The following is a 27,105-nucleotide window of genomic DNA, read 5'->3' on the forward strand; positions in this document are numbered from 1 at the left end:
GATGATAACAAAAATTATTCTGAAGTCTCTAAACAATCTCTCTCATAACAAGCAAGGTGGCCTGGAAATAAGCTAAAAGGCTGGAAGAAACTTAAAATTAAAAACTGGCCATGTGTAATCCCTGTGTAGATAACCAACAGCCTACTGCATTGAATTTATATGCAAGGCCAAAATTAATAAACTATTATTATTTTCAGCTAATCAGAAAAGAATTCCTACAGGAGTAACTTAGGACTTTTTGAATCACATAAAAGAATGAAATTGGTACCTGAAAGCCAAAGATTCTTTTAAGTAAATTTGAATCAGGGAAGTTAATGGGTTAGGTGAATGACCAAGAAAGCAAAAAGAAAGAGGTTATGTGGAAAAAAAAAAAAGTTAATGAATACTAAGAAAAAATCTTCTCTAATAGATGAGCAAGAGCCCACACAACCCACTGGCAAAAATAGTGTGTGTTCACACAAACAAATTTCTCAAACCTCTACCATAAGAGAAGCTATAAGATTAGAAATATCACCGTTCATTAAAATTTCTGACACGTAGGACAGGATTTTAATAAGGCTTTACAATGTACAGGCTTTTAAAAAAAAAAAAAGAAATTAATAGCTATTTACTGAATATCTTATAGGTTTAAAAAGTTAGTCATTTATAAAAGTTAAAATTATTTGTAAAACCAAAAAGATACATTTTAAATCTAACATGAACCTTGGCTACTCTTAAGAAGATCATTAATATTTTAAGTTAATTGTATGTAGAAAAAGGAAATACTCATTGCCAAAGGAAGAGGAATAATTTTCATTACTTTCTGTAGATACTGTACTAACTTCTCAAAGAAAGGAAGAAGTCCTCACTGTAGAGGAAGTAACCATTTCCGAGAGTTTTAAAAGGGAATGTCTGCAGTGTGACCCACAGTATACAAAGCATAAAAATAAAAATTCACTAATAAACAAGTACTTCCTCACTTTCCCATCTGCTGTGCAAGAGCCATTGTTTTGATTGTCATTCCTTGTTTAAATTAGGTTATTAAATCACAGTGATCTTTGCCAAACACTCCATCAGGAAAACATGTCAAAGTAAGCCAACTCCATGACAAATACCAACATTATATTTTTTTTAAAACTGTGATTTAACTGTCACCTAACTAGTCCCAAAGGCAGCTTTAAGTACTTTGTTTTTTCCTTCTCCTGGAGTTTACAAAACCAGTTACCTATTATTAGTGCCCTTCTCTCCATTTCTAACCCCATCCCCTCCTCCCAAAAAAAAAACTTGGCTCTGTTATTACCTATAGGACCTTCAACAAATCATTTACATCTTTCCAGGTCTACCTCATCTTATTTATAAAATGACAAATGAAAACTTGAGTATAGCTCTAGTAGGTCCAATGGGCCCTATTTCCCTTTAAACCACAGACCCTGAGCCCAAGAGCCTTAGGAATAACCGTCTTAAATAATGCCATTGAAGAAAAAGCATTACTAGTTACTTTCCTACTGCTCACTAAGGACAAGGGACTTTCCTATCTGACTTTAAGCTAAAACTATCCCCGTGATGTCTCCCCCATTACAAAGTAAACTCTTAGAAAGCAATGGCTTTAACAAGAGAAATAGGATAGTATAAAATATATGACATCACAGTCATTTAAGACAGGCCCAATAATGTATCAAAAGAGACATTCTCCAAAGGTTACACTGACAATTATGTAAGAGTTAAAATAAGGAATTGGATAACATCCCTTTTGAAAATATATAGACAAGAAACTGAAAGAATAAATTTGATTAGGTTGTAATCTGCACCAGAGAAAGGAATACCTAAAGTAATGAGATCACAAATTCACAAAGTATCATAGTTCTCAGACTAAAAATTAGTTGCCTTAAAACAGTTAAATAACCTTTTCTGAGCATCATCTTTTCAATTATGCAGTTTTTCCTATAAGTTTAAATCTTAGTTTGAACTTTTATGTTGTTTAAATACTTATGTTTAACTAGTAGATTTACATTTAATAAACTATTTCTTTCTGTCAATATTTTTAAATCTGCAGATATTAAAGCAATATATCATCATATCTCATGGGTTGCTATGACTAAAGAATTCATCACATAGTGGCCAAGCTACTAATAGGGAACTGCTGCATATTAAGTTAGGCTGGTCTTTGGATAGCAGATTTAAACTGTCATTGATAATACCTTGAAATTTCTTCTGTACTAGTATAAGCTCCTAGAACTTAACCTTCCACTGGCATGGGCTTTGAGAATCCAGGATCATTCCTATACCACAAGGAAGTAAAAGAGTAATGCATTTGTTCATATTTAAATTAATCTAAATCTAAATGCAATTACTTTATTGTATAAAGAAGACTTTCATTTAAGTGCATCTTGTATATACATGTATATATATACATGCATATAATAAATATATTTATAAAACATCTATAAAATCTTCCTGCTTCCAAACTCAATGTTCTACTACATGGTATTATTGCCTCTTAAAGGCATGAGATTAAAGGATGAGAAATTGGTTTCACTGTGTAATCAAAGATATTAAGAAATATTTTATAGGCAATATTATCTTCTCTTTCTTACACTGGTAATAATTATCATAAATAAACAGAACACTAAGAAGATAATTGTGGCCTTTGTGCACCATATATTGCAAAGGAGGAAGAAGAAAAAGGCAATGGAAAAACTTGATAAGATTCAGCAAACTATGATACTGCACCATGAAGGCAGGCATGGGGGAAGAATGAGAAAACACTGTTGGAAAATACAATAATACAATATTGGAATACAATAATAGAATGTTGGAATGATACAAGTTCAGAAAATGAAAAAAGCTAAAACCTTATAAAGTTTTCAGGTGCCTAACTCCTGTGTATCATGAAGGCTTTGGTTTCAAGAACAAATTTAGAAGGCCATGGACATGAAGAATATAAAAAATCATAATTTAAAATGAAACTGATTAAATATTAAAGGATAAAAAATGACTAGTTACAAATGTAGATACTGAAGAGGTAACAGGGAACCAAATGATGAGGTAAATACCTAATGGTGAGGTATATACCTCAATAGGATTAATTGAGGTCTAGTGGCAAGATTCGGGGTACAGGGAGTCACATGGAGCTCCCCTGCAACCCCCTTAGGATTCAGCTCAAGAATACAAAGTTAAATCAGGTCTAGTGGTGGCGAGAGTCCCCTGTAAATGAATTTACAGGCCCGAAAACCTAGATAGGTAAAAATAAGATTTATTGCCAAGGTTTGGAAACAAGGTTAAAGTCTAAAGTTAGTAAAAGGCATTAGATAGAGGAAGATATGCTTGGAAAGCAAGGGACAGAGAGTCTCTAATGCAAAGCATCTTGGCTGGCATCTTTCAACTCTCTGACAAAGGATGATTCCACCTCGGCTGTTTTATTTGCTTCAAGAAGCCTAGGGCAGTGGCCAAATTCTTGTTGGGCTTTTCAGATAAGGAGAAACTGTTTTGGGGAAACCTGAGCAGATAGTTGGGGGTTGGTTTATCTGAGCAGATCATTAGAATGGGGGCTGAAAACCCAAGCCAGCTCAGATCCGGTAGGGGGGCTGGGTACAAGCCCAAACCGGCTCAGATACAGATCTTATAAATCAAAGGTCAGTCCCAAAGGAAGTTGGAAATCAATCTGAAAGGGGCTACCACCCTCATCAGATACCACTTCAGAATCTGTTGTGTAGTCCAATCAAACTGATCTTGCAAAGTGGACAAAAATAAAGACATTTATTTTAATACCATTTCATAGAAAATTTTAATTGTTGTACAACAATAGTCACAATTCAAAAATGTTTTTAAAAAATCAAAATTATTTTAGTTAGCACACACTTGCCAAGAAAAGACTCAAGGTAGTGAAGTTAAAATAGCAAGAAGTAGTGGGAATTAAGTGAACCATACTAACTCCATCTTGTGACAATTCTGGAGCCAACTCAGTTCCCTTTTTGTTCAATTATGAGTCTCATATAATTTATGTCTTGTAAGAAAACTTTATTCAATTATGAGACTTGTGAGAAAGCTACATTGTATCATTTGAACCTATCTCTGAGTAGTTTGTAAGCTAGACCACTTCTTCCTAGTTAAAAACCCTTAAGGACCTAGGTTATGCTGACAGAAATTCAGTCATAGCAGAAAACTGATACAAGAAACTTTCTCACAATTATACTTCTCAAACAACTCTTATGTCTTATCTGAAAACTGGCCCCATACTGGTTAATCAATTATTGTTTCCAAGTTCCTTAAATTAAATACCAGCACTTGCAGGGAGTAAGACACTTCTTTTTCTGATTTCAGGAAACTATACCTACTCTCCCTTTCCCAATTTGGAAAGTCTCTAATCTTCCCTATAATTAAAAATCCGATTACCTAATCTAGTATCTTGGCAATTGTTTACTTTTAATTAGTCGTATTCGATTAATTTTTTTTAATGCATAAAAATCCATTTCTCCCCCCTCCCTTGTATTCAGGGGGAAAGTGACAAAGCTGAAAAGACCTGGTCCTGATTTGTTATTCAATTAGCATGCATTGTTTATTAAATCTATATGTTTGGAAGCCTCAATCTTTATTTCTCAATCATTTCAACTCTTACCCACCACAGTAGCCAAAAATAATACCAGTGTAGAATACCAGTTCATTTACAAATAATAACAGAGAAAAAATAATGAAATATAAACAGGATTGTGTCACAAAATAGTGTGGGACAGGTTAGGAAAAAAAGATCTTAAAGAATTTAATAGAGATGCAGGTTAACCTTACTATTCTAAAGGATGGAATAGATCAGCACTGATACTTGAACTACCATATTTGGATTCCTTCTCTCAGTAACCAATGTACTCTGTAAGGAATTTCCAGTGCAAAAAGAAAAGAGAGAGAGAGAGAAGAGAGAGAGAGAGAGAGAGAGAGAGAGAGAGAGAGAGAGAGAGAGAGAGAGAGAGAGAGAGAGAGAGAGAGAGAGAATTGACTACCTACAAAGAGGGAATAAATAAATCAGTAAGAATTATCTTGCCCAATTATATACCAGAAAAACAAATAGATTAAATGTACAAATATTTTTAAAATATATAACAGGACAGTTGGTGTGGGGAGCTCCCAGTGAAAAGCATACTTCCCTACTGCAAATTAGCACCTTCCTTGCAATTTATAGCTTTAGCTACATGTCTAGTATGCTGAGAGATTTAGTGACTTGCCCAGGACCACACAGCCAGTAAGTATGTATGTATAAGAATTAGGACAAAAATATATAATGCCCAGAGAAACAGAAAAAGAAACTTAAAATTTTAATTGTCTAGTCTCAGAAAAAGACATAGAACAAACCAAAAATGAACTTCCGAAGGGGAAAAACCCAGGACCAGATGGATTTTCAAATAAATTCTATCAAACATCCAAAAATAATGTAACTTTGCAAAAATAGGAAAAGAAGGAATCTTACAAAATTCTTTTCATAATACAAATATGATCTTGATACTTAAACCAAGGAGAGACAAAACAGAGAGAAAACTATAATATTCTAAAGAATATCAATGTTCAAATATTGACAAAAATATTTTAAAAGAAATTATGGGGGGGCAGCTAGGTGGCACAGTGTATAGAGCACCAACCCTGAAGTAAGGAGGACCTCAGTTCAAATATGACTGCAGACACTTAACACTTCCTAGCTGGGTGACTCTGGGCAAGTCACTTAACTCCAACTGCCTCAGCAAAAAAAAAAAAAAAAAAAAAAGAAGTCAGAAACATATTTAAAAATCCCATATCCTATTATTGGGTTGAATTTATATCAGAGAAACAGAACATGAATAGGCCAAATCAATATAAAACAACAAAAATCATAATTGTGTAACTATGCCAAAAAATTTTAATGCAACATTGTAATACTCGAATGGATCTATGATGTAAATTTGAGAGTTCCCTCAAAAAATGCAGAGCACAATCTATCCATATCTGATGATCCTGTGCAACTCTTGTCCGTATTCTTCCCAAAATTTGTTAACAAGAAATGCATGCAAAGTTCTCAAAGATTTTCTCCATTCCCCCCAACATCATAAAAAGAACTAATGCAAATACCTTGAAATTTTTTTCATTTTAAAATGCAATTTGCAAAGCTCTTTTAAGATAATCAAACCTATTTCAAAGATGAAAATGTAATGAGAAGTACAAGCAGAAGTTTGTGGAAAACAGGTATAGTTAACCTATCAAGTTTTCTTTAAATAACTTTTACTCTAAGAGTAAAGCAGAGAGATTCTCTCTCTGCTTGATGAGACAATTCTACTCATAAACATCCATCAATCTTCTTTGTAAGACTTTATGGGCAAGTCTCTATTCTTATTGTGTGGTGAAAGATGAAATGACAAAGAAACAATTTTCTACCAGACACTTTATTCATTAAAAAGAGTTAATCAAATAAGACCAATTAATTAAAAGGAAACAGCATTAACATCGGGTAATTTTTTTTCTATTTGGAAGAAAAATTAGGGGCTTTTAAAGTTGGGAGAGGGAGGGTGAATAGATGTAATTCCCTAGAATCAGAAAAAGAAATGTCCCACTCACCCCAGATCAGTACAAGCCAGTTTTCAGATAAGACATATGGATTGCTTGAAATGTACAATTCTGAAAATACTTTTTGCATCAATCTTTTGATCTGAGTTTCTAATTAACATAACCTAGATCCTTAGTTAAGGGTCTCTCAATAGCAGGGAAAACTAAGTTGTCTAGTTTCCCACCCATACCAGAGCTAGATTCAAATAATACAATAAGATTTTCTCCCAATTCCCACAAATGAATAAATTTTTTTCACAAGATTGAATTTGGACTAGGCCCATAATTGAATAGAAAAGGAATTGAGCTAGCTACAGAATTGAATCACAAGATTGAGCCAATATGGTTTACTCAGTTCCCACAATTAACCACTTACTGTCCTAATCCTTTCAATTTGCATCATTCTTGGATCTGAGTAACTTGAATTTCAGCATAATATAGGTCCTTGGTTAAGGGTCTCTAAACAGCAAGGAGAGGTTGGTCCTGTTTCCCAGACACATATGGCGAGGCTCAAACAATGCAATAAAGTTTTCTCCCAGTTCCCACAATTGAATAAAGTTTTCTCACAAGACAGAATTTGGACTAGACCCATAATTGAATAGAAAGGGAATTGACTCCAGAACTGAGTCACAAGATGGAGCCAGTGTAGTTCACTCAATTTTCACAATTAACCACTTGCTGTCCTAATCCCCTCAATCCATTCAACCTAGAATGGCCTTGGCAGCCATCTCTTTGCATCTGACAAATAAATCAAATGTTAACTGACTAAAGCACTCTCTGGATTATTTTGAGGTTTTTGTTTTTAAGAAGTCATTAATTTTCATTTAATTTCTATATGAAATTATTATAATCAGTATTGATATCATTTCTGTTGCCCACTTTCTATGTTTATGTTTCAATAATTGGTTTAAATAATTGAGTTAAATTTTTTTATCATGTTGCACATCTTTTTCTCATTATATTCTTCTTGTTTATTACAAATGCTAATATTGGCTCTGATGAGTCAATGGTCTGACTGTGCACAGAAAGTCAAATCAGGACTATCTCCTGTGTCAATAATATGTCTTTTCCTACCTGTTAAAATGTAGTCTTTTTCATTTTTTGTGATGTCATTTGGTGGGGGGGGGGAACCACTATTTTTTTTCTTTGAAAGAAGTGTTCATATACAACTTACAAGTCTTTGGTTTCTCTCACTTCTTTTTCCTGAACTATATTTTCCCATATATTTCTCTCCATCTTCAACCCTTTCCCATATTTGAACTCATATGATATTCTTTTTGTAAATACTTGTCAGTGGTAAAGGGGATACAAAAACAAGCCAAAATGAAAGGTGAACGGATCAACCATTCTATAACCAAAGAGGGCTCAGTCAGGAAATCTCTCAGTAGCCACCTGGACTGGTCCTTATTCATAAAGACCAACCCAGATCCAAAGACCCATCTTGATCGCAGAAAATCTAGTTACTATCCTATCAGGAGTCTGATTCCCAATTTTCATCTACTCCATAGTTTTATAAACTGTAATACTTCCTAATGTGTCTACCTGCCTCCACCTTCTCCCCATTCCAATTCATTCTTCAGACAGATGTCATATTGAAATTATAAAAGCACAGGTATTAGATCTCTGCTTAAGGAGGTCCAATAATTCCCTATTACCCTGAAAATAAATTAAATAAAATAAAATATTTATTTAGATATCATTTAAAACCATTCACAATCTTGCTTCAATCTATCTTTTGAAACTGAGTCTACAATTTGCTGTGATCACACACATATTATTTCTCTTCATATATTCTACATTCCAGTTAAACTGGCCAACTTGTTAGTTTCTATACATAACATAATATTCAATCTCTTAACTCCAAGCCTTTGCACAGGCTGGCTCCCAGACCAAAAAATATTCTTCCTCTTCCTCTGATTCTTAAATTTTTAGCTTTTTTCAAAACTCAACTTAAACACTCTCTCCTAAAGGTGACCTTTCTGATCTCCATCCTTCTTTCTAATAATTTGTATTTACTCTGTACATATGTTGTATACATTTACTTAATTAGGTACAAGCATCTTTCTAATAGAACATATAGTCCTTGAGAGCTGATTTTTCATATTTAACTATATAATATTTGTTGAAATGGAAATAAAACAAGGTAGAATTACACTAGATAATTGATAAAGCCGTTACAACTAATTACTATGATTAGCTGGGCCCAAAAATTTATGGTAAGTAAATATTTCTTTTAATATTCACATAGCATTATATACATTATCTACAGTTAAAGCATTTGCTATTCAAATTCAGTTTTGTTTTAAATTATTTCTAAGAAATGAGCACAATCTCAAGACTTAAAGGAAGTGAAAAAAAACCACTGGTACAAAATGGACAAAAAAAAAAAAAAAAAGAAAGAGAAATAAACCCCTTCGGTGACAGTTAAATAACAGTGGCAATTAAGAAGACTCAGTTTTCAGTTTCACTTGGTTTGGTACTTCCTTTTGTATGAACTAAAACAGGTCTAAGTCTAAAAATTTTAGAGGTACTCTTGCTTTAGAAGTCAAGGAGGCAGGCAGTCAGGAAGAGTTTTCATTCCATTCTTTAAGGAATCTAAGGTAAAGGGAAATTGCTATTTATTCACCATCATACTGTTAGTTAATGGCAAGCAAACAATTTGAACCTACAACTCTTGACAGTACAATGTCACGTTCACTAAACCATGAATATATAGTGGATCAAGTTACTGATCCTCAAGTTCAAAGGAGTATTTAGTCACTTAGTAATTAAAACATACTTGAGTTAAACATTTAAGCATTTACATATTTTTCTCTTTTTATGAATTGAAAGTGCTGCATGTTTCAACTAATGAGTACAGGCAAATAATTATAGATAAATAACCTTTTTAAAATGTGACAATTCACTTTATTGACTATCCAACATTTTAAATAATATATACAGATCACCTTATAAAAAAATTTGAAATGCAGATATTAACATAATATTGATGTGCTTTTTATGCTTCTTTCAACAGACACAATGGTTTAAAGAAAAATTAATAATATAAATAATATTTGCTTAAAGATCTGCACACTTAATAATAGCAAATTGAAAATTTGTTCAGAAATTAACAATTACTAACACTACAACAAATATAACAAATATGTGGACTATTTCCTCCAAAAAATAACCACCTGTAAAAATCAAAGTGGTCTGGTGGTAAGAACAGTTTATAATAACTTTAATTAATTACTGACTAATTTAGTTAATTATTGTTCTGTGTCCTAAAAAAATTTGATATCCCGTAAATATAAACCCATGAGCAAAACACAAATTGACTAAGGATTTATCTGGCACATACAATGGCTACTTCATCCATTGACCATTTAAAACTAATATAAGAGTTGCTTTGAGCAACTCTCTGCATTATAGAAGTTACTAAGATCATTTTGGGGAATTTTTGGACTGAGAACTAATAACATCTGAGAAATCACAAGCCCAATAAAAAACTAACAAACTAACAACCCTCAAGAAGTTCACAATTCTTTCATTTGCTTTGTACTTCCCTTTTTACGGTCATTTTCTATACCATAGTCCAAAATCTCCTATTCTCCTTTGATAGAATTCTTTTCATCATAAATAACCATTTTCTGAATACCCACATCACATTAACTCATCAAACAAGGACTTCAAAATCTGTTCCAAGCTACTGCTCAATTTAAAGATAAGAAAGCTGAGGGCTAGAGAAGTTATGCTACTTTGCATTCACAGAGAAGATTCCCTACTTTCTCTCTTATTTCCTCAAAAACATACCTCCAACTTAAATCACAGATTATAAGAATTGTATGTTACCTCAAAAATTATCTAGTCCAAACCCAACAATTTACAAATGAAAGTCAGGAGAAGGGAAATAACTTAACCAAAGTCACAAAGCTAATTAATGTTAAGACTGCAACTCAAACTCAATTCTCCTTTTCCTATATGGAGACGATATATAGTCTTTCCAAGGTACCATAATGATTCAAGAAAATTCCCTATTCTTATTCTAGGGATTCACTCCCCTCAATTCTGAACTGTAGAGCAGTAGGCCAAATTCAAGTAGGTCATAAAGCTTTGCTGAAGGAGGAAATGATAAAACATTCCAAAAACCCCAAATGTGGTCACTAAGAATCAGATGTGACTGGACAAAAAAACTTGGCCTTTTTTCATTCCTATCATTGTACCAAGAAGGAAATCTTATCTTGTTTCCCACACAATACCTTTACAAGCCTAAATCTTCCTAGAAATGCCTCCTCATATAGCTAAGCTAAGCATAAAATGCATTCAAGTTTTTCTTAAAACTCAAAGTTCAAATTTCATAGGAGAAATCTGTGCTCAAAGCTTCTTATCCCCACAAACAATCCTAACAAACTCCACACTGGATTTCTTTAGCTTTTATTTAAAATAGAAAGTATTTGGATAAGAGATGGAAGAAGAGAGAGCTCTTGGATTAATAAAAGGGTAATAAACTCTTTGAGGTGTAGGTAGAAATAAATGAGTTCCAACAAAGACATGTCAAACTCAAAGCCCTCAGGACACAAGCGTCCCATAAAACTGGTAAGGTCAGAACCAGATTAAAATGCAATTGGGAAATATTTAAGAAAATAAATTAAAATGTTATTGCATTGGATTTGTATTGGATAATATTAATTTGTGTTTTTCTAAGTCAGTATGTCACCTGCAGGAATTCACTTCTAGAGTTTGATATCATTGACAGGATAGGGCAGGTATTTTTTTTTCCTTAATAAAATGAAATCGGTTTATTCAGAATGAAATAAATGAATGGTTTTACTATTATAAATCATTTTACTTATATCATTGCTATTTTAAATGATTACTTTGAAACTTTTTAATAGTATTTTTTACTAATTACATTTAAAGATAGTCTTCAACACCTTTGTAAGATTTAGAGCTCCAAATTTTCCTCTCCCTTATTCCCTCCCGCATCCCTAAGGCAGCAAGCAATTTGATATGTTAAGCGTGTACAATCATGTTAAACATATTTCAACATTAACTATGTTGTACAAGAAGACTCAGAACAAAAGGGAAAAACTACAAGAAATAAAAAAAGTGACAAGTATTTTAAAGAGGAGGGAGGAGAAAAGAGTGAAGTTAGAGGGATCTCTTTAATAGAACAGGCTCCAAATTTGGTGAGGAAGATCCCTCGGAGTAAGGCAAGGATTTCTGATATGTCCCTCTGAAAATGCTAAGGAGATGAAGGAGAATTAAGCAGGGAGTTGGGGGCATTGTTAGTTGATTTAAAAAAAAAAAGATCTGAAAGAGAAAAGGAGAATAAAGAGAAAAGCTGGGTCGCGTAGCGGATAAAGTGCCATGTCTGAATCAGGAGAACCCCTAAGTTCAAACCTGGCATCAGACACTGGTGACTGGGCACCTGGACCCCGCTTGCCTCAGTTCTTCATCAAATGAGATGAAGGAAATGGCAAAACACTCCAGTATTTAAGCCAAAAACACCTCAAAGAGAGGGGCGTGACTGAAGTAACTGAACCACCACCAAACTAAGGAAGACGCCCCAAATCCCTGGAATGGGGACAGAGATGAAGGGGAGAAGGGGAGGTACAAACCATCTAGTCGGGAACAAGGGGGAGGAGGGCGAGGAGATCCAGGAAGATGCGGGGCCGGGTCACCCGGACGGAGGAAGGAGTTCAGGTCCCTAGAGCTGGGAGCGTGCCAGGGCCGGGCTGCAGCTGGGAAGCAGTGCGGCGCCCCCTTTTTGAAGCATTTAAAAGTTGAAAGAACTCTTCCAGAAGCAGACGGGTTTGGGGTATCCCCTGAGGGGGCGGGGATACGGACCCAGAGAGCTTCCAAGGGAGGTTTGGGGGTCACGGGCGGGGGAGGCGGCAGGAGGAGGAGGTTTTCTCGGAGGACCGCTCTGTCTCCAAACCGCCACGCTCTTACCTGCTGGACCAGGTAGTGGGTCTTGTAGCTGAGCCCCGCGGAGGGGGCGGGGGCGCGGCTAGACAGCCGGAGGGACTGGGCGGCCCGAGGCAGCCGGGGAGCAGCCGCCACCCCGCCCCGCAGGAGCGGGCCGATGACCACGAGGAGAAGAGCGGAGGCGGCTGCGGCGAAGGAGGCCCGGCTGCCCATGGCTCCAGACTCCAGTGAGCCTAGAAGCGCAGGGAGCCGGAGCGGGGCCGCGGTCCCGCACTTCCTGCTGCTCCGCCCCGGCCCAGCCCGGGAACCAACCCTTGCCCGGGGATGGCGTGGCCCCGCCCACTTCCCGCCCACCAGGTCCCAAGGAAGAAAGCAACCCGCCCACCGGGCACCGAGAGACCGCTTAGCCGCATCCACCAGGCTCCCAGGGACGATGCAGCCCCGCCAATCGCGCCCACAAATGAGAGAGTGGAGTTGCCACCCGACACTAAAGAATCGTTTAGCCCCGTACATCAGACTCCCAAGGTGGGAAAATGTCGGTTTACCAGGCCCCGAATTGGGAAGTTAACCTTGCCCCACCCATCCTACATCTCCCCCAACACCAGCCGTCCCCTCGGATCACCTGCCTACTCATCTGTACCCTCTGTATCATCCACTAAACCCCACCCCTATTGCAGTAAGTGTAGTGCAAGTGATGGAATTCCCCCTGAGCTATTTAACTTCCTAAAAGACGATTCACTTAAATTCCTGCAACCAATTTGCCAGCGAATTTGGAAAACAAGTATCCCCTGTATTGCGGGAAAAATTAGTTTATGTCCTCATCTTTAAAATGGCAAAGTCAAAGAATGTACAAATTGTTAAATAATTATGATCATTTCACAGACCAGCAAGGTTAAGCTTAAAATTCTGCAAGCTAGGATTCAATAATCTGTGATGCAAGAATTATCAGAAAAGCAGGCAGATTTCCAAAGAGGCAGAGGAACTAGAAACCAAATTGCCAACACAGCAAAAGCAAAGGAGTTCTAGAAAAATATCTACTTCTGCTTCATTGACTACACTAAAAAGCCTTTGAGTGTGTGGATCACAACAAAATGTGGTAAGTCTTCAAAGAGATTGGGAGCGCCAGATCATTACACTTGTCTCCTAAGGAATCTATATTTGGGCCAAAAAGCAACAGTTAGAACCAGACATGAAACAACTGATTGGTTTAAGATTGGGAAAGGAATACAAGGCTGTATGCTGATACCTTATTTATTTCATTTATATGCGAAGTACAGCATGCAAAATGATAGGCTGGACAATCAAGTCAGAATTAAGGTTGCTGGGAGAAATATCAAGAATTTTAGATATGCAGAGGGTACTATTCTGATGCAGAAAGTAAAGAGGAGTTAAGAAGTATCTTGAGGAGAGTATAAAAACTGATTTGAAGCTTAACCTTTAAAAAAAAAAAAAAAAATCCTGGCAACTAATCCCATCACTTCCTGGTAAAGAGAGGATGAAATCAGAGCAGTATCAAATGTTCTATTCTTTGGCTCAAAGATCATTGCAAACAGCTACTGAAACCATGAAATTAAAAGATGCTTGCTTCTTGGAAGAAAAAAACTACAGTAAATCTGGATAGAATACTAAAAAAGACATCATCTTCATGGAAAAAAAAGTCTGTATAGTCAAAGCTATGGTTTTCCCAATAGAAATATATGGCTATGAGAGTTGGAACATAAATAAAGCTAAACACCACAGAACTGACACTTTTAAATTGTGGTGTTAGAAAATACTTTTGAGAGTTCCTATGACAAGGAGATCAAATCAGTCAATACTTAAATATATTCAGCTATTCACTGCAAAGTCATATACTGAAGCTTAAATACTTTGGTTATATGAGAAGAAAGTGTTCATTGGAAAAAAGATCCTGCTGTGGGGAAAAATCGAAGGCAAAAGGAAAAGGGAATTGCAGAAGATGAGATGGATGGTGCCATGGAAGTAATGAACATGACCTTTCATAGATTTTGAGATATTGTGAAGGATAGAAAGTGCTGGCTTATTATGGACCATGGAAACACAAAGAGTTGGAAATGGCTGAATTATATCAACCACTCATTGTCTACAATCACCCTATTTCATTTCCTTATTGCTATCTTCAACCCTATCCATCCATGTCATTCCCTGTACTACCTGTTTCAGGTCACTTCCATATTCTAGTCTTTACTATCATCCCATATCCAATTTTTATTTTACCCTCCCCCCCAAAAAAATTTCTCTATTGTCCTCTTATTCCCATTACTTTGTATCATGCCAAAGTCTATTCTTTATTATTATTCCCAAACCCCATCCTTCCTATTATTCACTTTTTTTATATTTCTACTGTATTTCACTGTTTATACTGTATATCTTTATATAGGTACTTGTCTTCTCCATTAGAATATAAATTCTTTTTAAATGTAAATTGTTTCATTGTAGTTGAATCCACAATGCCTAGCACAATGCCTGGCTTATACAAATATGATGAATAAATATTTGTTGAATAATTGATTGACTTCCTCACATCACTCCCACACCTTAGTCTTTAATGACACTCAAAACTCCACCCCATGTCAATCTATATCCTTTTTTTTTTTTTTTTTTTTTTTTTTTTGGTCATCCCTGCCTACTCACCCAGGCATTAATTTCTATCCTGGTCTCTCAACTTTTTAATTGACCAGTTCAATGTAACACCACCCTGGACCCTTGAATCTCTTAACCTATTATCCTATCACTGCTGCTCCAGTTATACTCCAACCCTGGATTACTTCCACCATCCACTTCTCCAAATATCACAAAAACTGACTAACTAGTTCTAATATAAAATTATTAGTCAATATCAATGGGACCCTCACATGCCTACATCTCATCCTAAAGAAAAAAAAAATTTTCTCTTTACCTTCAATCTATGTATCTTTTTTTCATCTCACAGCCAAACTCCAGCAAAAGCTTTCTTTGTTTGTTGCCTGCATTATATCACCTCTCTTTTACATCTAATCTGGTTTCCATCTTTATTATTTAACTGCAACAGCTCTTTCTAAGGCCATCAATAATGACGTTTTGCTAAACCCAAATGTTTTGGGGAATCAGTCTATCAAGAATCCAACAAGAAAGTACTCTGCAGAAATAAAAATCATAGAAATAGTAGTTTCTCATAGGTAGGTAGAGCCAAAATGATAAAAATGACCATGTATTACTATGTAAATTAACTTATTTGTTTAATGGAATACTCATCAAATTACCAAATAATTACTTATAGAGCTAAAAAAATAAAACCAACAAAATTCTTACAGAGGAAGAAATCTCAAGGAAAATAATGAAAAAGTAGCAAAGAAGGGGTGGCTGTGGCAATTACTTAACAAACGATGAAGTTTGCCACATTGATTCCCTCTTCCTTTCATAAAAGATTTCTTTGTAGTATGCAACACTATTGGATAGCACTTTACCCACAGTAGAATTTCTTTCAAAATTGAAATCAATCCTCTCAAACCCTACCACTATTTTATCCACTAAGCCTATGTAATATTCTTTAATATTGTGTTCGGGGAATAGGGAGGCCCAAGAAGAAGGAGAAAGACAGGGAACAATAAATCAGTGGAGTAGTTCATAATATTTATCAGTTAAGTTTTCCATCTTATATGAATATAGTTCATAGAATCTCAGAAAAATTACAATAATGAAATCAAAGATCACAGATCATCATAATATTATACACTAATATGATCATGAAAAAGTTTGAAATATTGTCAGATTAACAACAAATATTGTCAGATTATTACTCAGAGACACAATGCAAATACATGCTGCTGGAAATGTGGTGCTCACAGATTTGCTCAGTGCAAAGTTGCCACAAACCTTCAATTTATTTAAAAAAAAAATCTGAGAAGTACAATAAAGCATAAAGCAAAGCACAACAAAACAAGGTGTGCCTGTATAAAAAGTGACATCATAAGCATACTTGAGGAGCACTGAAAAAAATAAATTCCAAATTGATGGTTAAAGGAGAAGTTCATAACCAAAGAAGGGATAGAGAAAATCATAGGAACATAAAATGGACTGTTTTAACTTTTACAATTACTTTTTGTAATTTATAAACTTTTGTACAAACAAAATAAATACAATTAATGTTAGAAATGAAAAATAACTAGGAAAATGTTGGCAGCAAGTTTCCAAAAACAAACAAAATTAATATTACCTTGCGCTTCTACTGCATAGATTGCTGCTGCATCTATTCTTCAATGTGGCTGATTTTATGCTGTTAATTTTATAATTGAGTCTATATGCATAAAGCCAACATACTAAAGTTTTGAGTTGAACTCAGCTTAGTTTTCCCTCTTAGTTTAAAGACATAATTAAAGGAAAAGTTGTTATTTCTCAAACATGTAGTCCTTGAAATATTTCCAGGTAATCAATTTGTTTTAATTTCTGTGAAATTGGGGGAGATTTTATCTTTTTTCAAGGAAGCAGCAACTCTGGTAGTTTTGATCCTCTAGCAAAGATTAGTAAAATATCAAAAAAGTAATATTTCTTGATTGCCAGATGTGAAAGAGAGGTGATATCGTGCAGGTAACAAAGAAAGCCTCACCTGAAGGCCAACCTGTTTTCTTAGTATATTCAGTTATAACATTCCACTTGACTACTATGATTCCTTCATTCATATGTATCAATAGAGATCCCCCTCTCTCCCTTCTCACTGAGGTAACTGGCTTTTTGGAGGTAGCCAATCTGAACTCCTTGTTAACAGTTATGAGTATTTAAAACTGATTTTTCTCAGAGAATGTATCTTTATAATATTTACTTGAGACACTTATTTCCAAGATTTCCAAGATCTATAAAGAACTGGTTCATATGTATAAGAATAATAGAAAGATTTATATGTATAAGAATTAATAGAAAAAATGGTAGAAGGATATGGACAGTTCTAAAAGAAAAAAAATCTTAAGTTATCAACAGCCATACCAAAAAAAAAAAAAAGTTCAAATTACAGTAATAACAGAAATATTGTAAAGCAACGCTGAAACTCACTCTCATACCCATAATTTTTTAAAAGATGACAAAACAGGAAAAAGATAAGTGATGGATAGCTGTGGGGAAATAACCACATAAATGCACAGTCGCTAATTTAGAAAGCAATTTGGAACTTTTCCCAAAAAGACACATAACCCGTACATTTCCTGCTCTTAAGTTCCTTATTTCTCTCAGGGGCACCATCAAGTTCCCAAAGTTCACAGTCTAGGAATCATTCTTTGAGCTCAATGTTACATCAGACACACATTAGCTGTGTGATCCTGTACAAGTCATTCACTCCTTTTCCTCATTTGTAAAATTGGGATCCTAGCATCCACCTCATAAGATTGTCAAAGATCAGATGATATAACATGTAAAACACTTTATAAACCAGCTGTTAGGATATATAAAATCAAATGATACAGCATATAAATGCTATCATCAGTCATAATGAAATTTTTAAAAAGGTGTCTGCTTTGTTGCTGCAATTTTCTGTCTCACTTAGAGCTGAAATATACTTGTATGTTGTCTTCCCCATCAGAATATGAGGGCTGCAAGAGCAGTCAGTTTTTGTATTTCCCTGAGCCCTTAGAAAACAATAAGAGATTAATAAATGTTCATTCATTCATTCATAAAACATTCTTCTCTCTATCTTAGTCTCCTAAAAAACAATAAGAGTTTAATAAATTTTCATTCATATAACATTCTTCTCTCTATCCCATAGTCTCCTAAAAAACAATAAGCGCTTAATAAATGTTCATTCATTCATTCATAAAACATTCTTCTCTCTATCCCATAGTCTCCACTCTTTCTTTCCCTTCTCCCATTTCTCTCCAGGCAGCCTCTTCCACCTCGTACCTCACTTTATCCCTCTTTTCCTTTCCCTTTCCCCTAAGCCTTCCCTTCTACGCTCTCCCTCTGCAATACCCACTACCCAAAAAGTCCCCCAAACTTGCACTGATTCAGAGCCCGGCATCGCCAAAACTGAGCCGGATTCTACCACTGCTCCCCCGGGGGGAGTGGAGCGGAAATTCTCTCACCCCTCGAAGAAATGGTTCATTCTCCAAAACAGTCCTCATCTTTTTTGCTGCTCTTAGCTGTGATTGGTTCCGTGGGGACCAAAGCATTTTCCGTCACTTCCGAGAAACGACTGGCGGGAGATTCTATTGGTAGAAACCGAGGAAGTAAAGCAACGGATTTCGAAGTGAGCGAATTTGTTTGGGTTCGGAGGGGGACGCGGTTGGCTTTCGCCCTGGGGCTCCCAGGCCTGTCGCACTTGACGGTCTGGACTGGAAGGACCGGATAGCAGAGGTCCCCCGGGCAGCTTGTTCCCCTCAGTCTTAGGAAGGGGAGGCCTTGTGGGCGTTCGTCTCTCAGTTTCCCCGGATAAGACGAGACGCTGGAGGGAACCGCAGGGGCGGTCTAGCTCCGGCTCCTTATTTTACACCTGGGAAACGTGAGACCCGAGAGAGACGGGTTGCCCAAGGTCGCCCTTCTAAGCGCTAGGATTTGACTTCCTTAGACAGCACAGTTTGCACTCTACCGTACGTCTCCGGGAAACCTGCTTCCACCGTAAAGGAAAATTACAAAACGCCCGTTTGCTGAGCGAGCCGTAGGCCCTAGGTGAGTTATTCTCTCTGGTAGAGGGGGAGGGAGGAGATATTTGCATTAACCACCCCCTCACTTCGCTGTTTGAGAGCCTTTTATGCCATGGACCTCTGGGATAGTCAGATAATACCGATGGGCCTTTTCTCAGAAGGATGTTTTTTAAATGCGTCAAATGAAACCCGCAGCATCGCAGAGGAAATCAGTCATGTTGAATTAGTTATCAGAGTTTTAAAGCAAGAAAAAAAAATTCACACACCCTAAGTTAAGGAAGCGTGCCTTCTGTCTCAGGAGATTTAAGGCTCCCAAGCCATCCTCTTGCAGAGCTGAGAGATCCACAAGTAGATATTACACATATTTTCAGTATTTTTCTGTGTATCCTGATTTTCTCCTCTTTTTGTCTTTAAAAATAAACTGTTACATAAAGTGGCTTTCTGGGAGGGAAGGGGAGGAGAGATGCTGGTGAAATGTGGTGATGATAAAAGCCATCAAAAATTATTTTTAAAGAATTATGAGGAAAAGTTGCATGAAAGAGAAACTCAAAATTGGGCTTTGGAAAAAAGTAGGGACTTCAATAGGAGATGGTTGTGGAATGATAATTAGAATAGAAAGAAGTTTAGTGTGACTGGAGCTATAAATATGTGAGTATGGAATTACAAAGCTGAAGAGATAGGATGTACCTTTGTTGTTAATCTTGAATAAGTTTATTATTTATTTTGTAGGAAACATAGAGTCACCAAAAATTTGTGAAATAAAGGAGTGACTTGATGAAGGCACTTTGGAAATATTTTTTGTCCAGGCTTGGAATTTTCTGGGTTAGAGAACCCATGATAAGAATTTGCAGTCCAATGTAAAGAGTCTTGCAAGAACCATCAAAAGGTATGTGACGGAAGTGAGACTTGAACCCAGCTCTTCCTGACACTGAGGCTGCCTTCTCTTGGGAAAAGTATTCCATATAAAGGATAGGTTAGAAATCGGAATACATTGCAGGCAGTTGTGCTAATTAAGAGACTTTTTGATGATCTGGGCAAGAAAATATGACCTCAGATGGTTGCAATGGAAGCAAAAAGAATGGCATGAACAGGAGAGATAATGTCAGCAATGACATTACCTGGGAACTGATTGGATATAGCTCACTTTTATACTAATTGGTTGAAAATTCAAATCCACCTCTAATACTAACCACCTGTGTGACTTTAGAAAAGGCATTGAAAAACTCTCTTGGCTTGAGTCCTCTCATCTGTAAAATTAGAATGCACTATAGCTAAGATTCTTAACCATTTTTGTTTCATGGATGCCTTTAGGAGTCTGTTGAAACCTATAGACTTGTTCATAGAATTTTTAAATTCATAGATACATAAAAATATGTATAAAAAATATTGAAATAATAATGTGACTTTTTTTTTCCTCCATTAAAATTCATGGACTTCCTGAAATCTATCTACATACCCTTTTTAATCCTTAATCTAAGATTTGATTATCTGAGATATAGCTTCTAGGTATATGGGGTGTTCAAAAGGACTAGCATCTCAGGTAAAAGGGTTTATTAAGCTCTTTTCAGCACTGCTAATCCACTTTTGGTTACACCTAATTCATCCAGATCTCACCTATGACTCCAAGAAATGGTAACATGTACAGCAGCCACACTCTAAAAACAGCAGATGATTAAACCAGGTTAAGGGTAAGTGATAGGCTTCAAATCCATTAGTGAGTTAGGGAACCGTCTGCCCCAAACATGTGATTCCACTAGCAGAATGGATGGATGAGAACAATTCATTTACAACAGTGAGGGAGATGGCTGAAATAGGTGCTGTAGAGCACTTAGAGCTTGCTTAGACATTGGAGATGCTAAGGTCATCTGTTGCATCCTATACCATTACCAGTCATCTTAACTTTTGTCCTACCACTGGACTTGAACAGCTCCCTCCTAGTGGTGGTGGTTGTCCTTTGTGCTCAAAAAAAACCAAAATCATGTCACTATGTTGAGGTACAGGTATAGTGTGACCTACTGTGATTGGTTAGACCAATGTTAGCTTGAGCTTGAAAGACTGTACCACATGTCAAGCACAAATAGTTAAAAGGAACATTTGAAGTGGAAATGTTTAAATGTGCACATTTCTAGGTTCTTTTGAGATACTGTAATTCTGCTTTGCATCTTTCTTGTTGAGGGGCCCGCCATGCTGGGTAGTTGTGCCAATTTCTTCTGTGTCTAATAATAAGTACTAAAGTTCTTCAGAGAGACCTTAAAGAGTTTCCTTGAATCATCTCCATGTGAAAGCTTGCCTTGTGTGTGTTCTCTGTAAAAATGTTTTCTTTTAAGCAAATGTACATTTGGTATTTGAATAATGGTATTGAAATTGCACTTTCTGCAATAAAGTTTGAATGCTTGGCAATTCAGCTTGAGAAAGGACTTCAATGTCCAGTACCTTATCCTGCTAAATGATCTTTAGAATCTTCCTAAGACAATTCAAATGGAAGTGATTCAGTTTCCTGGCATGGTGCTGGTATACCATTCAGATTTCTCAGGCATGGAACAATAAGGTCAGCATAGTGGCTCTGAAAACCTTCAGTTTGGTAGGCAATTTAATACCTTTTCTTTCCTATACTTTCCTTCAGAGCCTTCCAAACACTGAGCTAGCTCAACTAAGGCGGCATATATCAACTCATTATCTGTGTGAACATTCCTGGAAAGTATACTGCCAAAGTATCCAAATCATTCAGTGTCTCTCCATTTACTGTAACATATATGGATGATGTGATTCTGGATGGTGGAGAATCTCTGCTTTCTTGGTGTTTAATTATCAGATCAAAATGCACAGCTTGCAGAGAATCAATCCATACTCTATTGTGTCTCAACCCCAGAGGCTACATTGGGTGTACTATCATCCAAACAAAGTCACAGGCCAACTCTGTCTCCACTTAGTCATAGATTGTAGCCTTTTAAGGTTAAATAATTTACTCATTCTCATTGAAAGTGTCTGACAAACTGCTGAAAATCTCATGCATAAGGATTTTATAGGTGACTGGAAATGCGTGAGAGCATCACCATTATTCAGAATCCAGGTAAGCATGCCATCATGAAATTGGCATAAAATCCTGATGTACTTCACTGGACAGCCAAATTTTGATGTAATTTTCCATAAGCCTTCACGAATAACAGTATCAAAGACCTTGGTCAGATTGATGAATGTTGTACACAAATCTTCATTCTGTTCCTGGCATTTCTCCCAGAGTTGTCTAGCAGCAAATACCATATTGACCATTCCTTGGCCCTTTCTGAAGACCATACTACCTCTTAGATAGATGACCATTTTCCAGGTGAAGGAGGGCTTCACAAGAATCTTGCTAACAGTGACTAAGAGAAAGATTTTCCCTGTGATTGTCACAAGACAATCTATTTCCTTTTCCTTTTTAGAAATGGACTATAGAGTCATCCTTGAATTCCTGGGAGATAACCTTATCTTGCCATATAATCCAAAGATTTCAGTCAATTTTTGAATGAACAGTGGAATCCCTGCCTTGTAAATCTCAGCTGGAATAGAATCAATGACAGACTCTTGTCTTATAAGATGGCATTGAAAACCTGTTCTTCATTTTGGAAGTTCAGCTAGAAAGAGAATGACTTTATCCTGAAATATAAGAATCAATGACTGCAGCATTGATTGATGACAATATGAACTAAATAGTTAAGCTACACCATCAATCCTTGGCCCATAAATAGTCTTCAGGACATCATGAAAACACTTTAAATTGTTACTATTAGAGAGAAAATTTCATCTACCTTCTTACTGAACCAATTATCCTGCATCTCTCTAAGCTTTGCTTGTGCTTTATTTAAAATAAATAAATAAATTTTTATTTAGCTTAATCTGAACCTAAGAAATAAAATAAGCATTTCCATTTCATAGTATATAGGAAAAAAAATGATTGTACATGAAATCCCAAGTCTACATTTTCACTTTATTTTTGATAGAGTTAATCACAGCTTTTATAGAGTCAGATGAATTGTCCTACTAGTAAATTTTATGAAGTTCTCATTTTTCTTCGGAATTTTCCTATTATCTTCAACCAATTTTGATGTTCTGGCCCAAAGGAATAAACAATGATCAACTGTGAAAGACTTAGCTACTCTGAAGACCCATAATCCAAGGCAATTCCAAAGGACCCATGATTAAAAAAAAAAAAAAAAAAAATGCTACCTCCAGAAAGAGAACTGATTAACTCTAAGTGCAGATTGAAATATACTTTCTAAACTTATTTTTCTTGTTTTGTGTGTGTTTGTGTGTGTGTGTGTGTGTGTGTGTGTTTTCTTTTGCAGTATAGCTAATATGAAAATATGTTTTGTATGACTTCACATGTATAACTAATTCCTTGCCTTCAAATCAAGTGGTGGAGAGAGTGAGAGAGAATTTGGAATTCCAGATTTTTTTAAATGAATATTTATGAAATATTTTAATGTAATTAGGAAATATATAACAAAACATAATAAAAATTCTTAAAATATAATATTGCTACTAAGTAATGAATCTCCTAATTGCAAACCCACTTCTCTTAACCACCCTATCACACTACTTTGATAATACAAATTAATATTCTGCCGGGTGATATTCTTCAAAATCTTTATCTGTTTTCATTATTCTTTATGTGTTTTTTAAGTTCCTCCAAGGCATAAATCTTTTTTTTTTCCCTTTGGTGTCTTCTCTATATTCTATTGGCAGAGTCCACATAAAACTAGCTAATATTTAATATTTTTATAAAGTTCTTTACTTATTTCATTTGAACCACACAATATTCTTGTGAGATAGATATCACAGATATTATACTCATTTTGCTAAAGGAAACTGAAGCCCAGAAAGCTAATGAATGCTGAAATTAAAGGTGAGAGCGCATTCTACCTGCTAGGCCATCCTTTCTGTGCAGTATCATAGAGCCTAGGCAGAGTTTAGTACTTGGGACCATAGGATTAAGAACTGAAGGGGACTTTGGATGTACTAATAGTGCTATTTACCATGTTGCTAGTTGGTGATGCCTCCCAAGATCAGTTAACAAAGTCAACAAAGCTGTTAGGACAAATGTTTTCAAAAACTGGAATTAGTTGGCAATGTTTACCCTTGGAACTAATCTCTGAACATGATTAAAAACCAATTCAGATTTATTTAATGGAAGAGCTATCCTCAGAACAAGCTGAAGTCTATTAATATGTGATATAGAAAGTATAATCCAGTAGAGAGATGACATAACAGGTTTCACAGCAATACCAAACCATGAGAACTAAAGAAAATGATCTTTGTAATCCATAAACTCCAGAATTATAGATTTTCAGACCTAGAGGAGAATAGTGCTAATATTGTGCAAACAAGTACATATGGACAATGACCTGAACTCAGAACTAAATAGGAGGGTAAGCTAGATTGCATTTCAGAAATTGCTTGGTATTTTAGATGATCACAAGCTGCTTTCGAATATCTCAATTGAATAGTAGTAGTCAATTTCAGAACATGGAAGGAGCATTACTATTTCTGAAAAGCCAAGATTACAGGTAACCCACAGGGCAATGAAGAAATGCTTACTTAAGTATAAATCAGCTGCATGTTTAAATACAAACAAAAAATGCTATAAAATACATCATTACAAACATATATTACTGGGGATCAAATGTTATTACAGGAGATCAAATGTTATCTGTCTCTCTACAGAAGATTTATGGAAAAATATGAAATACACGAGATAGGAAGACATTGGTAGCTTGCAGCTCCCCCAAGGTGGAGGGAATAACCATGAGATTATGGCTGTGTTGACTGTTGAGGACCAATCTAGACCGGGGCTTTTAAAACTTTTTCTACCCCTTTTTGCTCAAGAAATTTTTACCTGATCAACATAGGTATATAAAGTAGGTATACAAATCAAATATTTGTTGATATTAAGTTATAATTTTATGACCCTCACAATTCAGTCATGTGATCCCATCTGGGCTTGAAACGTTTAAGAAACTTTGGTCTAGTCTCCTTTTGGAACAGATCAGGAAACTGAAGTTCAGGGAGATAAATTGACTTAACAAAAGTTACACCACTAATTATGTAACAGAGTCAGGACTAGAATTCAGTTTTCCTGAATTTGTTGTATCATCCAGTAATACAAAAAAGAAAATTTCAGTCTATACCAAAGGGCTTAGTCTTTGATCATTGCATCTTTACTAATAGTTTCATGTACACAAAACTTATTTTTCAAGCTCTAGAATAAGTTTCTTGAAGGAACAAGATACATAATATATTTATGTATCCTTTATTTTCCAGTAAGGTCCTCCATCAATATATTTTTTTACCCTTAGTGGGTACCCTCAGAGTTGTAGCTATAGTGTTCCTTTAGGAGTTAAATTAATTAAAACTGAACTGAGAGGGGAAAGATTGGATAATTGGAGTTCAGAGTGGTATTGGGCTGTACTAGCAAAGGGTGGATGTGGTGTGGAGACAACCCGTGATTAACTATTATGGGGACTATGGGATTCTACCCATCTCCTCCCACTTTGGCTAATCACACATCTCTTTAAGGTTATTAGGCTTTATCTCTATAATCTCATATTTCTTCTCTCATATGGTTTTAAAAATGGCATTTCAGCCATTTCAAGGACTAGATAATGTAGGACTTGGTTTTGAATTCTGGTTTTGTCAATTAATCCCTGTGTGACTGCCAATGAGTTATAACAATGGAGGTGGTATGTGATATTAGAAGAAGTTAAGTTTGGAGTCAGATCTGGGTTCAAATTCAGCTGTTTCTTATTGTATGGTTTCCAGCAAGTTCCATCTTCCTGAGCTTCAATTTCCTTATCTGTAAAATAAAAAAAGGTGAAATTAGATGGCCTCTGATGTCTCTTCCAGCTCTGCAACTCTGATTCCATTATTCTTTATTCAGTTTTTTGAAAGTAAACTTGAACGTTTTTATATGAAGATTTGGAGTCCCTGAAGTAGTGGATGGTGGTAGAGACTGGGCATTAGGAACACCTGGATTGAGGTCGCCCTCCAAATGTTAAATAGCTGTGTGCTCCAGGTAAGTCACTTCACCTCCACTCTTAAGGATGAATCCTCATCCTTATCCAGAGGGAGGAGTGATGAATGTTCCTTCTACCTGTAAAGCCTATGGCTTACTTATTCCACTAGAGGGCAGTCAAGTCTCACAGCCGGTTTTCAATTGAGCAGCAATCTCTAAATTGTTTACCAATCTGGGGCACTGCCCAGATCTGGAGGTTTTTGGGTTGTTTAACACTTCTTGGGTCTTGTTTTTGGATATTCTGATTGATGTTCCTTAGCCCTTTCTAAATTTGTTTTTGTTCCTCTAGGTGAACTAGAAACCTTTGACAATTTTCTTTTTCATTCTTCTTTGTATTCTGATTGTACCAAAGAGAGTGGTATTTGCCCAATATGGGTGATCAGTTAAATGTTTGTTGTCATTTACGAAGCCTGAAGGAAAAATCTCTTTTGTGTCCCTGAAATCTAAATAGAACTGTGGCATTATTGCTTCACAGAGTAAAACAGTCCAGTATAAATGTTAATAGTCATTATAGTTAAAACACACAATAAGAGTAATAACAGCTATGGAGTGTTTACTATGAGCCAGACATTGTACTAAGCACTTTATAGTTATCTGTATCATTTGATCTTCACAGCAATCCTGAGAAGTTGGAGCCCCCATTTTGCAGATGAGAAGACTGAGGCAGAGATTAAGTGATTTGCCCAGCATCACAGCTAATAAGTGCCTGAAGCCATATTTACACTTGGGTCTTCCTGACTCCAGGACTAAAATTCTAATTTGTATACCATCTAGCTGCCCCTACACATTTTTAAAATGCCTTACTCTCTAATTATCAGTCAAGGATTTTATACATTCTGTTAGCTCTATGTACACTGTTTGTAATACAGTATGAGAAGATTTATGGTGATATTAAATCAGAGTCTCAGCCCACATGTAGAGAAAATGTAAGCCAAAGGAAAAGCTGCTAATAAAAATAAAATAGAAACAAGCTGTTCCTAG

The 27,105-nt window shown here is 35.9% G+C and overlaps 2 protein-coding genes across 4 annotated transcripts in view; one reads left to right on the top strand and one right to left on the bottom strand.

The window, feature by feature from the left end:
• Window positions 1-12,748, bottom strand: part of PRCP (prolylcarboxypeptidase) — an 82,706-nt gene extending 69,958 nt beyond the window's left edge. The window contains exon 1 of the mRNA XM_074304565.1: window positions 12,475-12,748. Within this exon, the coding sequence (XP_074160666.1) occupies window positions 12,475-12,663 (189 nt within the window). The 5' untranslated portion in view covers window positions 12,664-12,748. The remainder of the gene's footprint in view (window positions 1-12,474) is intronic.
• Window positions 12,749-18,626: 5,878 nt separating this feature from the next.
• DDIAS (DNA damage induced apoptosis suppressor) overlaps window positions 18,627-27,105 on the top strand; it is a 29,341-nt gene continuing 20,862 nt past the window's right edge. Inside the window, exons 1-3 of one of the 3 annotated variants that reach the window (XM_074304568.1) lie at window positions 18,656-19,098; window positions 19,803-19,959; window positions 25,990-26,124. The gene's annotated coding sequence lies outside the window, so the exon portion shown is untranslated. Of the gene's footprint in view, window positions 19,099-19,802; window positions 19,960-25,989; window positions 26,125-27,105 lie in introns of all 3 variants that reach the window. The other 2 variants (XM_074304566.1, XM_074304567.1) reach the window with 2 other exon arrangements.

This window comes from Sminthopsis crassicaudata, chromosome 3 (assembly GCF_048593235.1).
Source record: "Sminthopsis crassicaudata isolate SCR6 chromosome 3, ASM4859323v1, whole genome shotgun sequence".
NCBI lineage: Eukaryota > Metazoa > Chordata > Mammalia > Dasyuromorphia > Dasyuridae > Sminthopsis > Sminthopsis crassicaudata.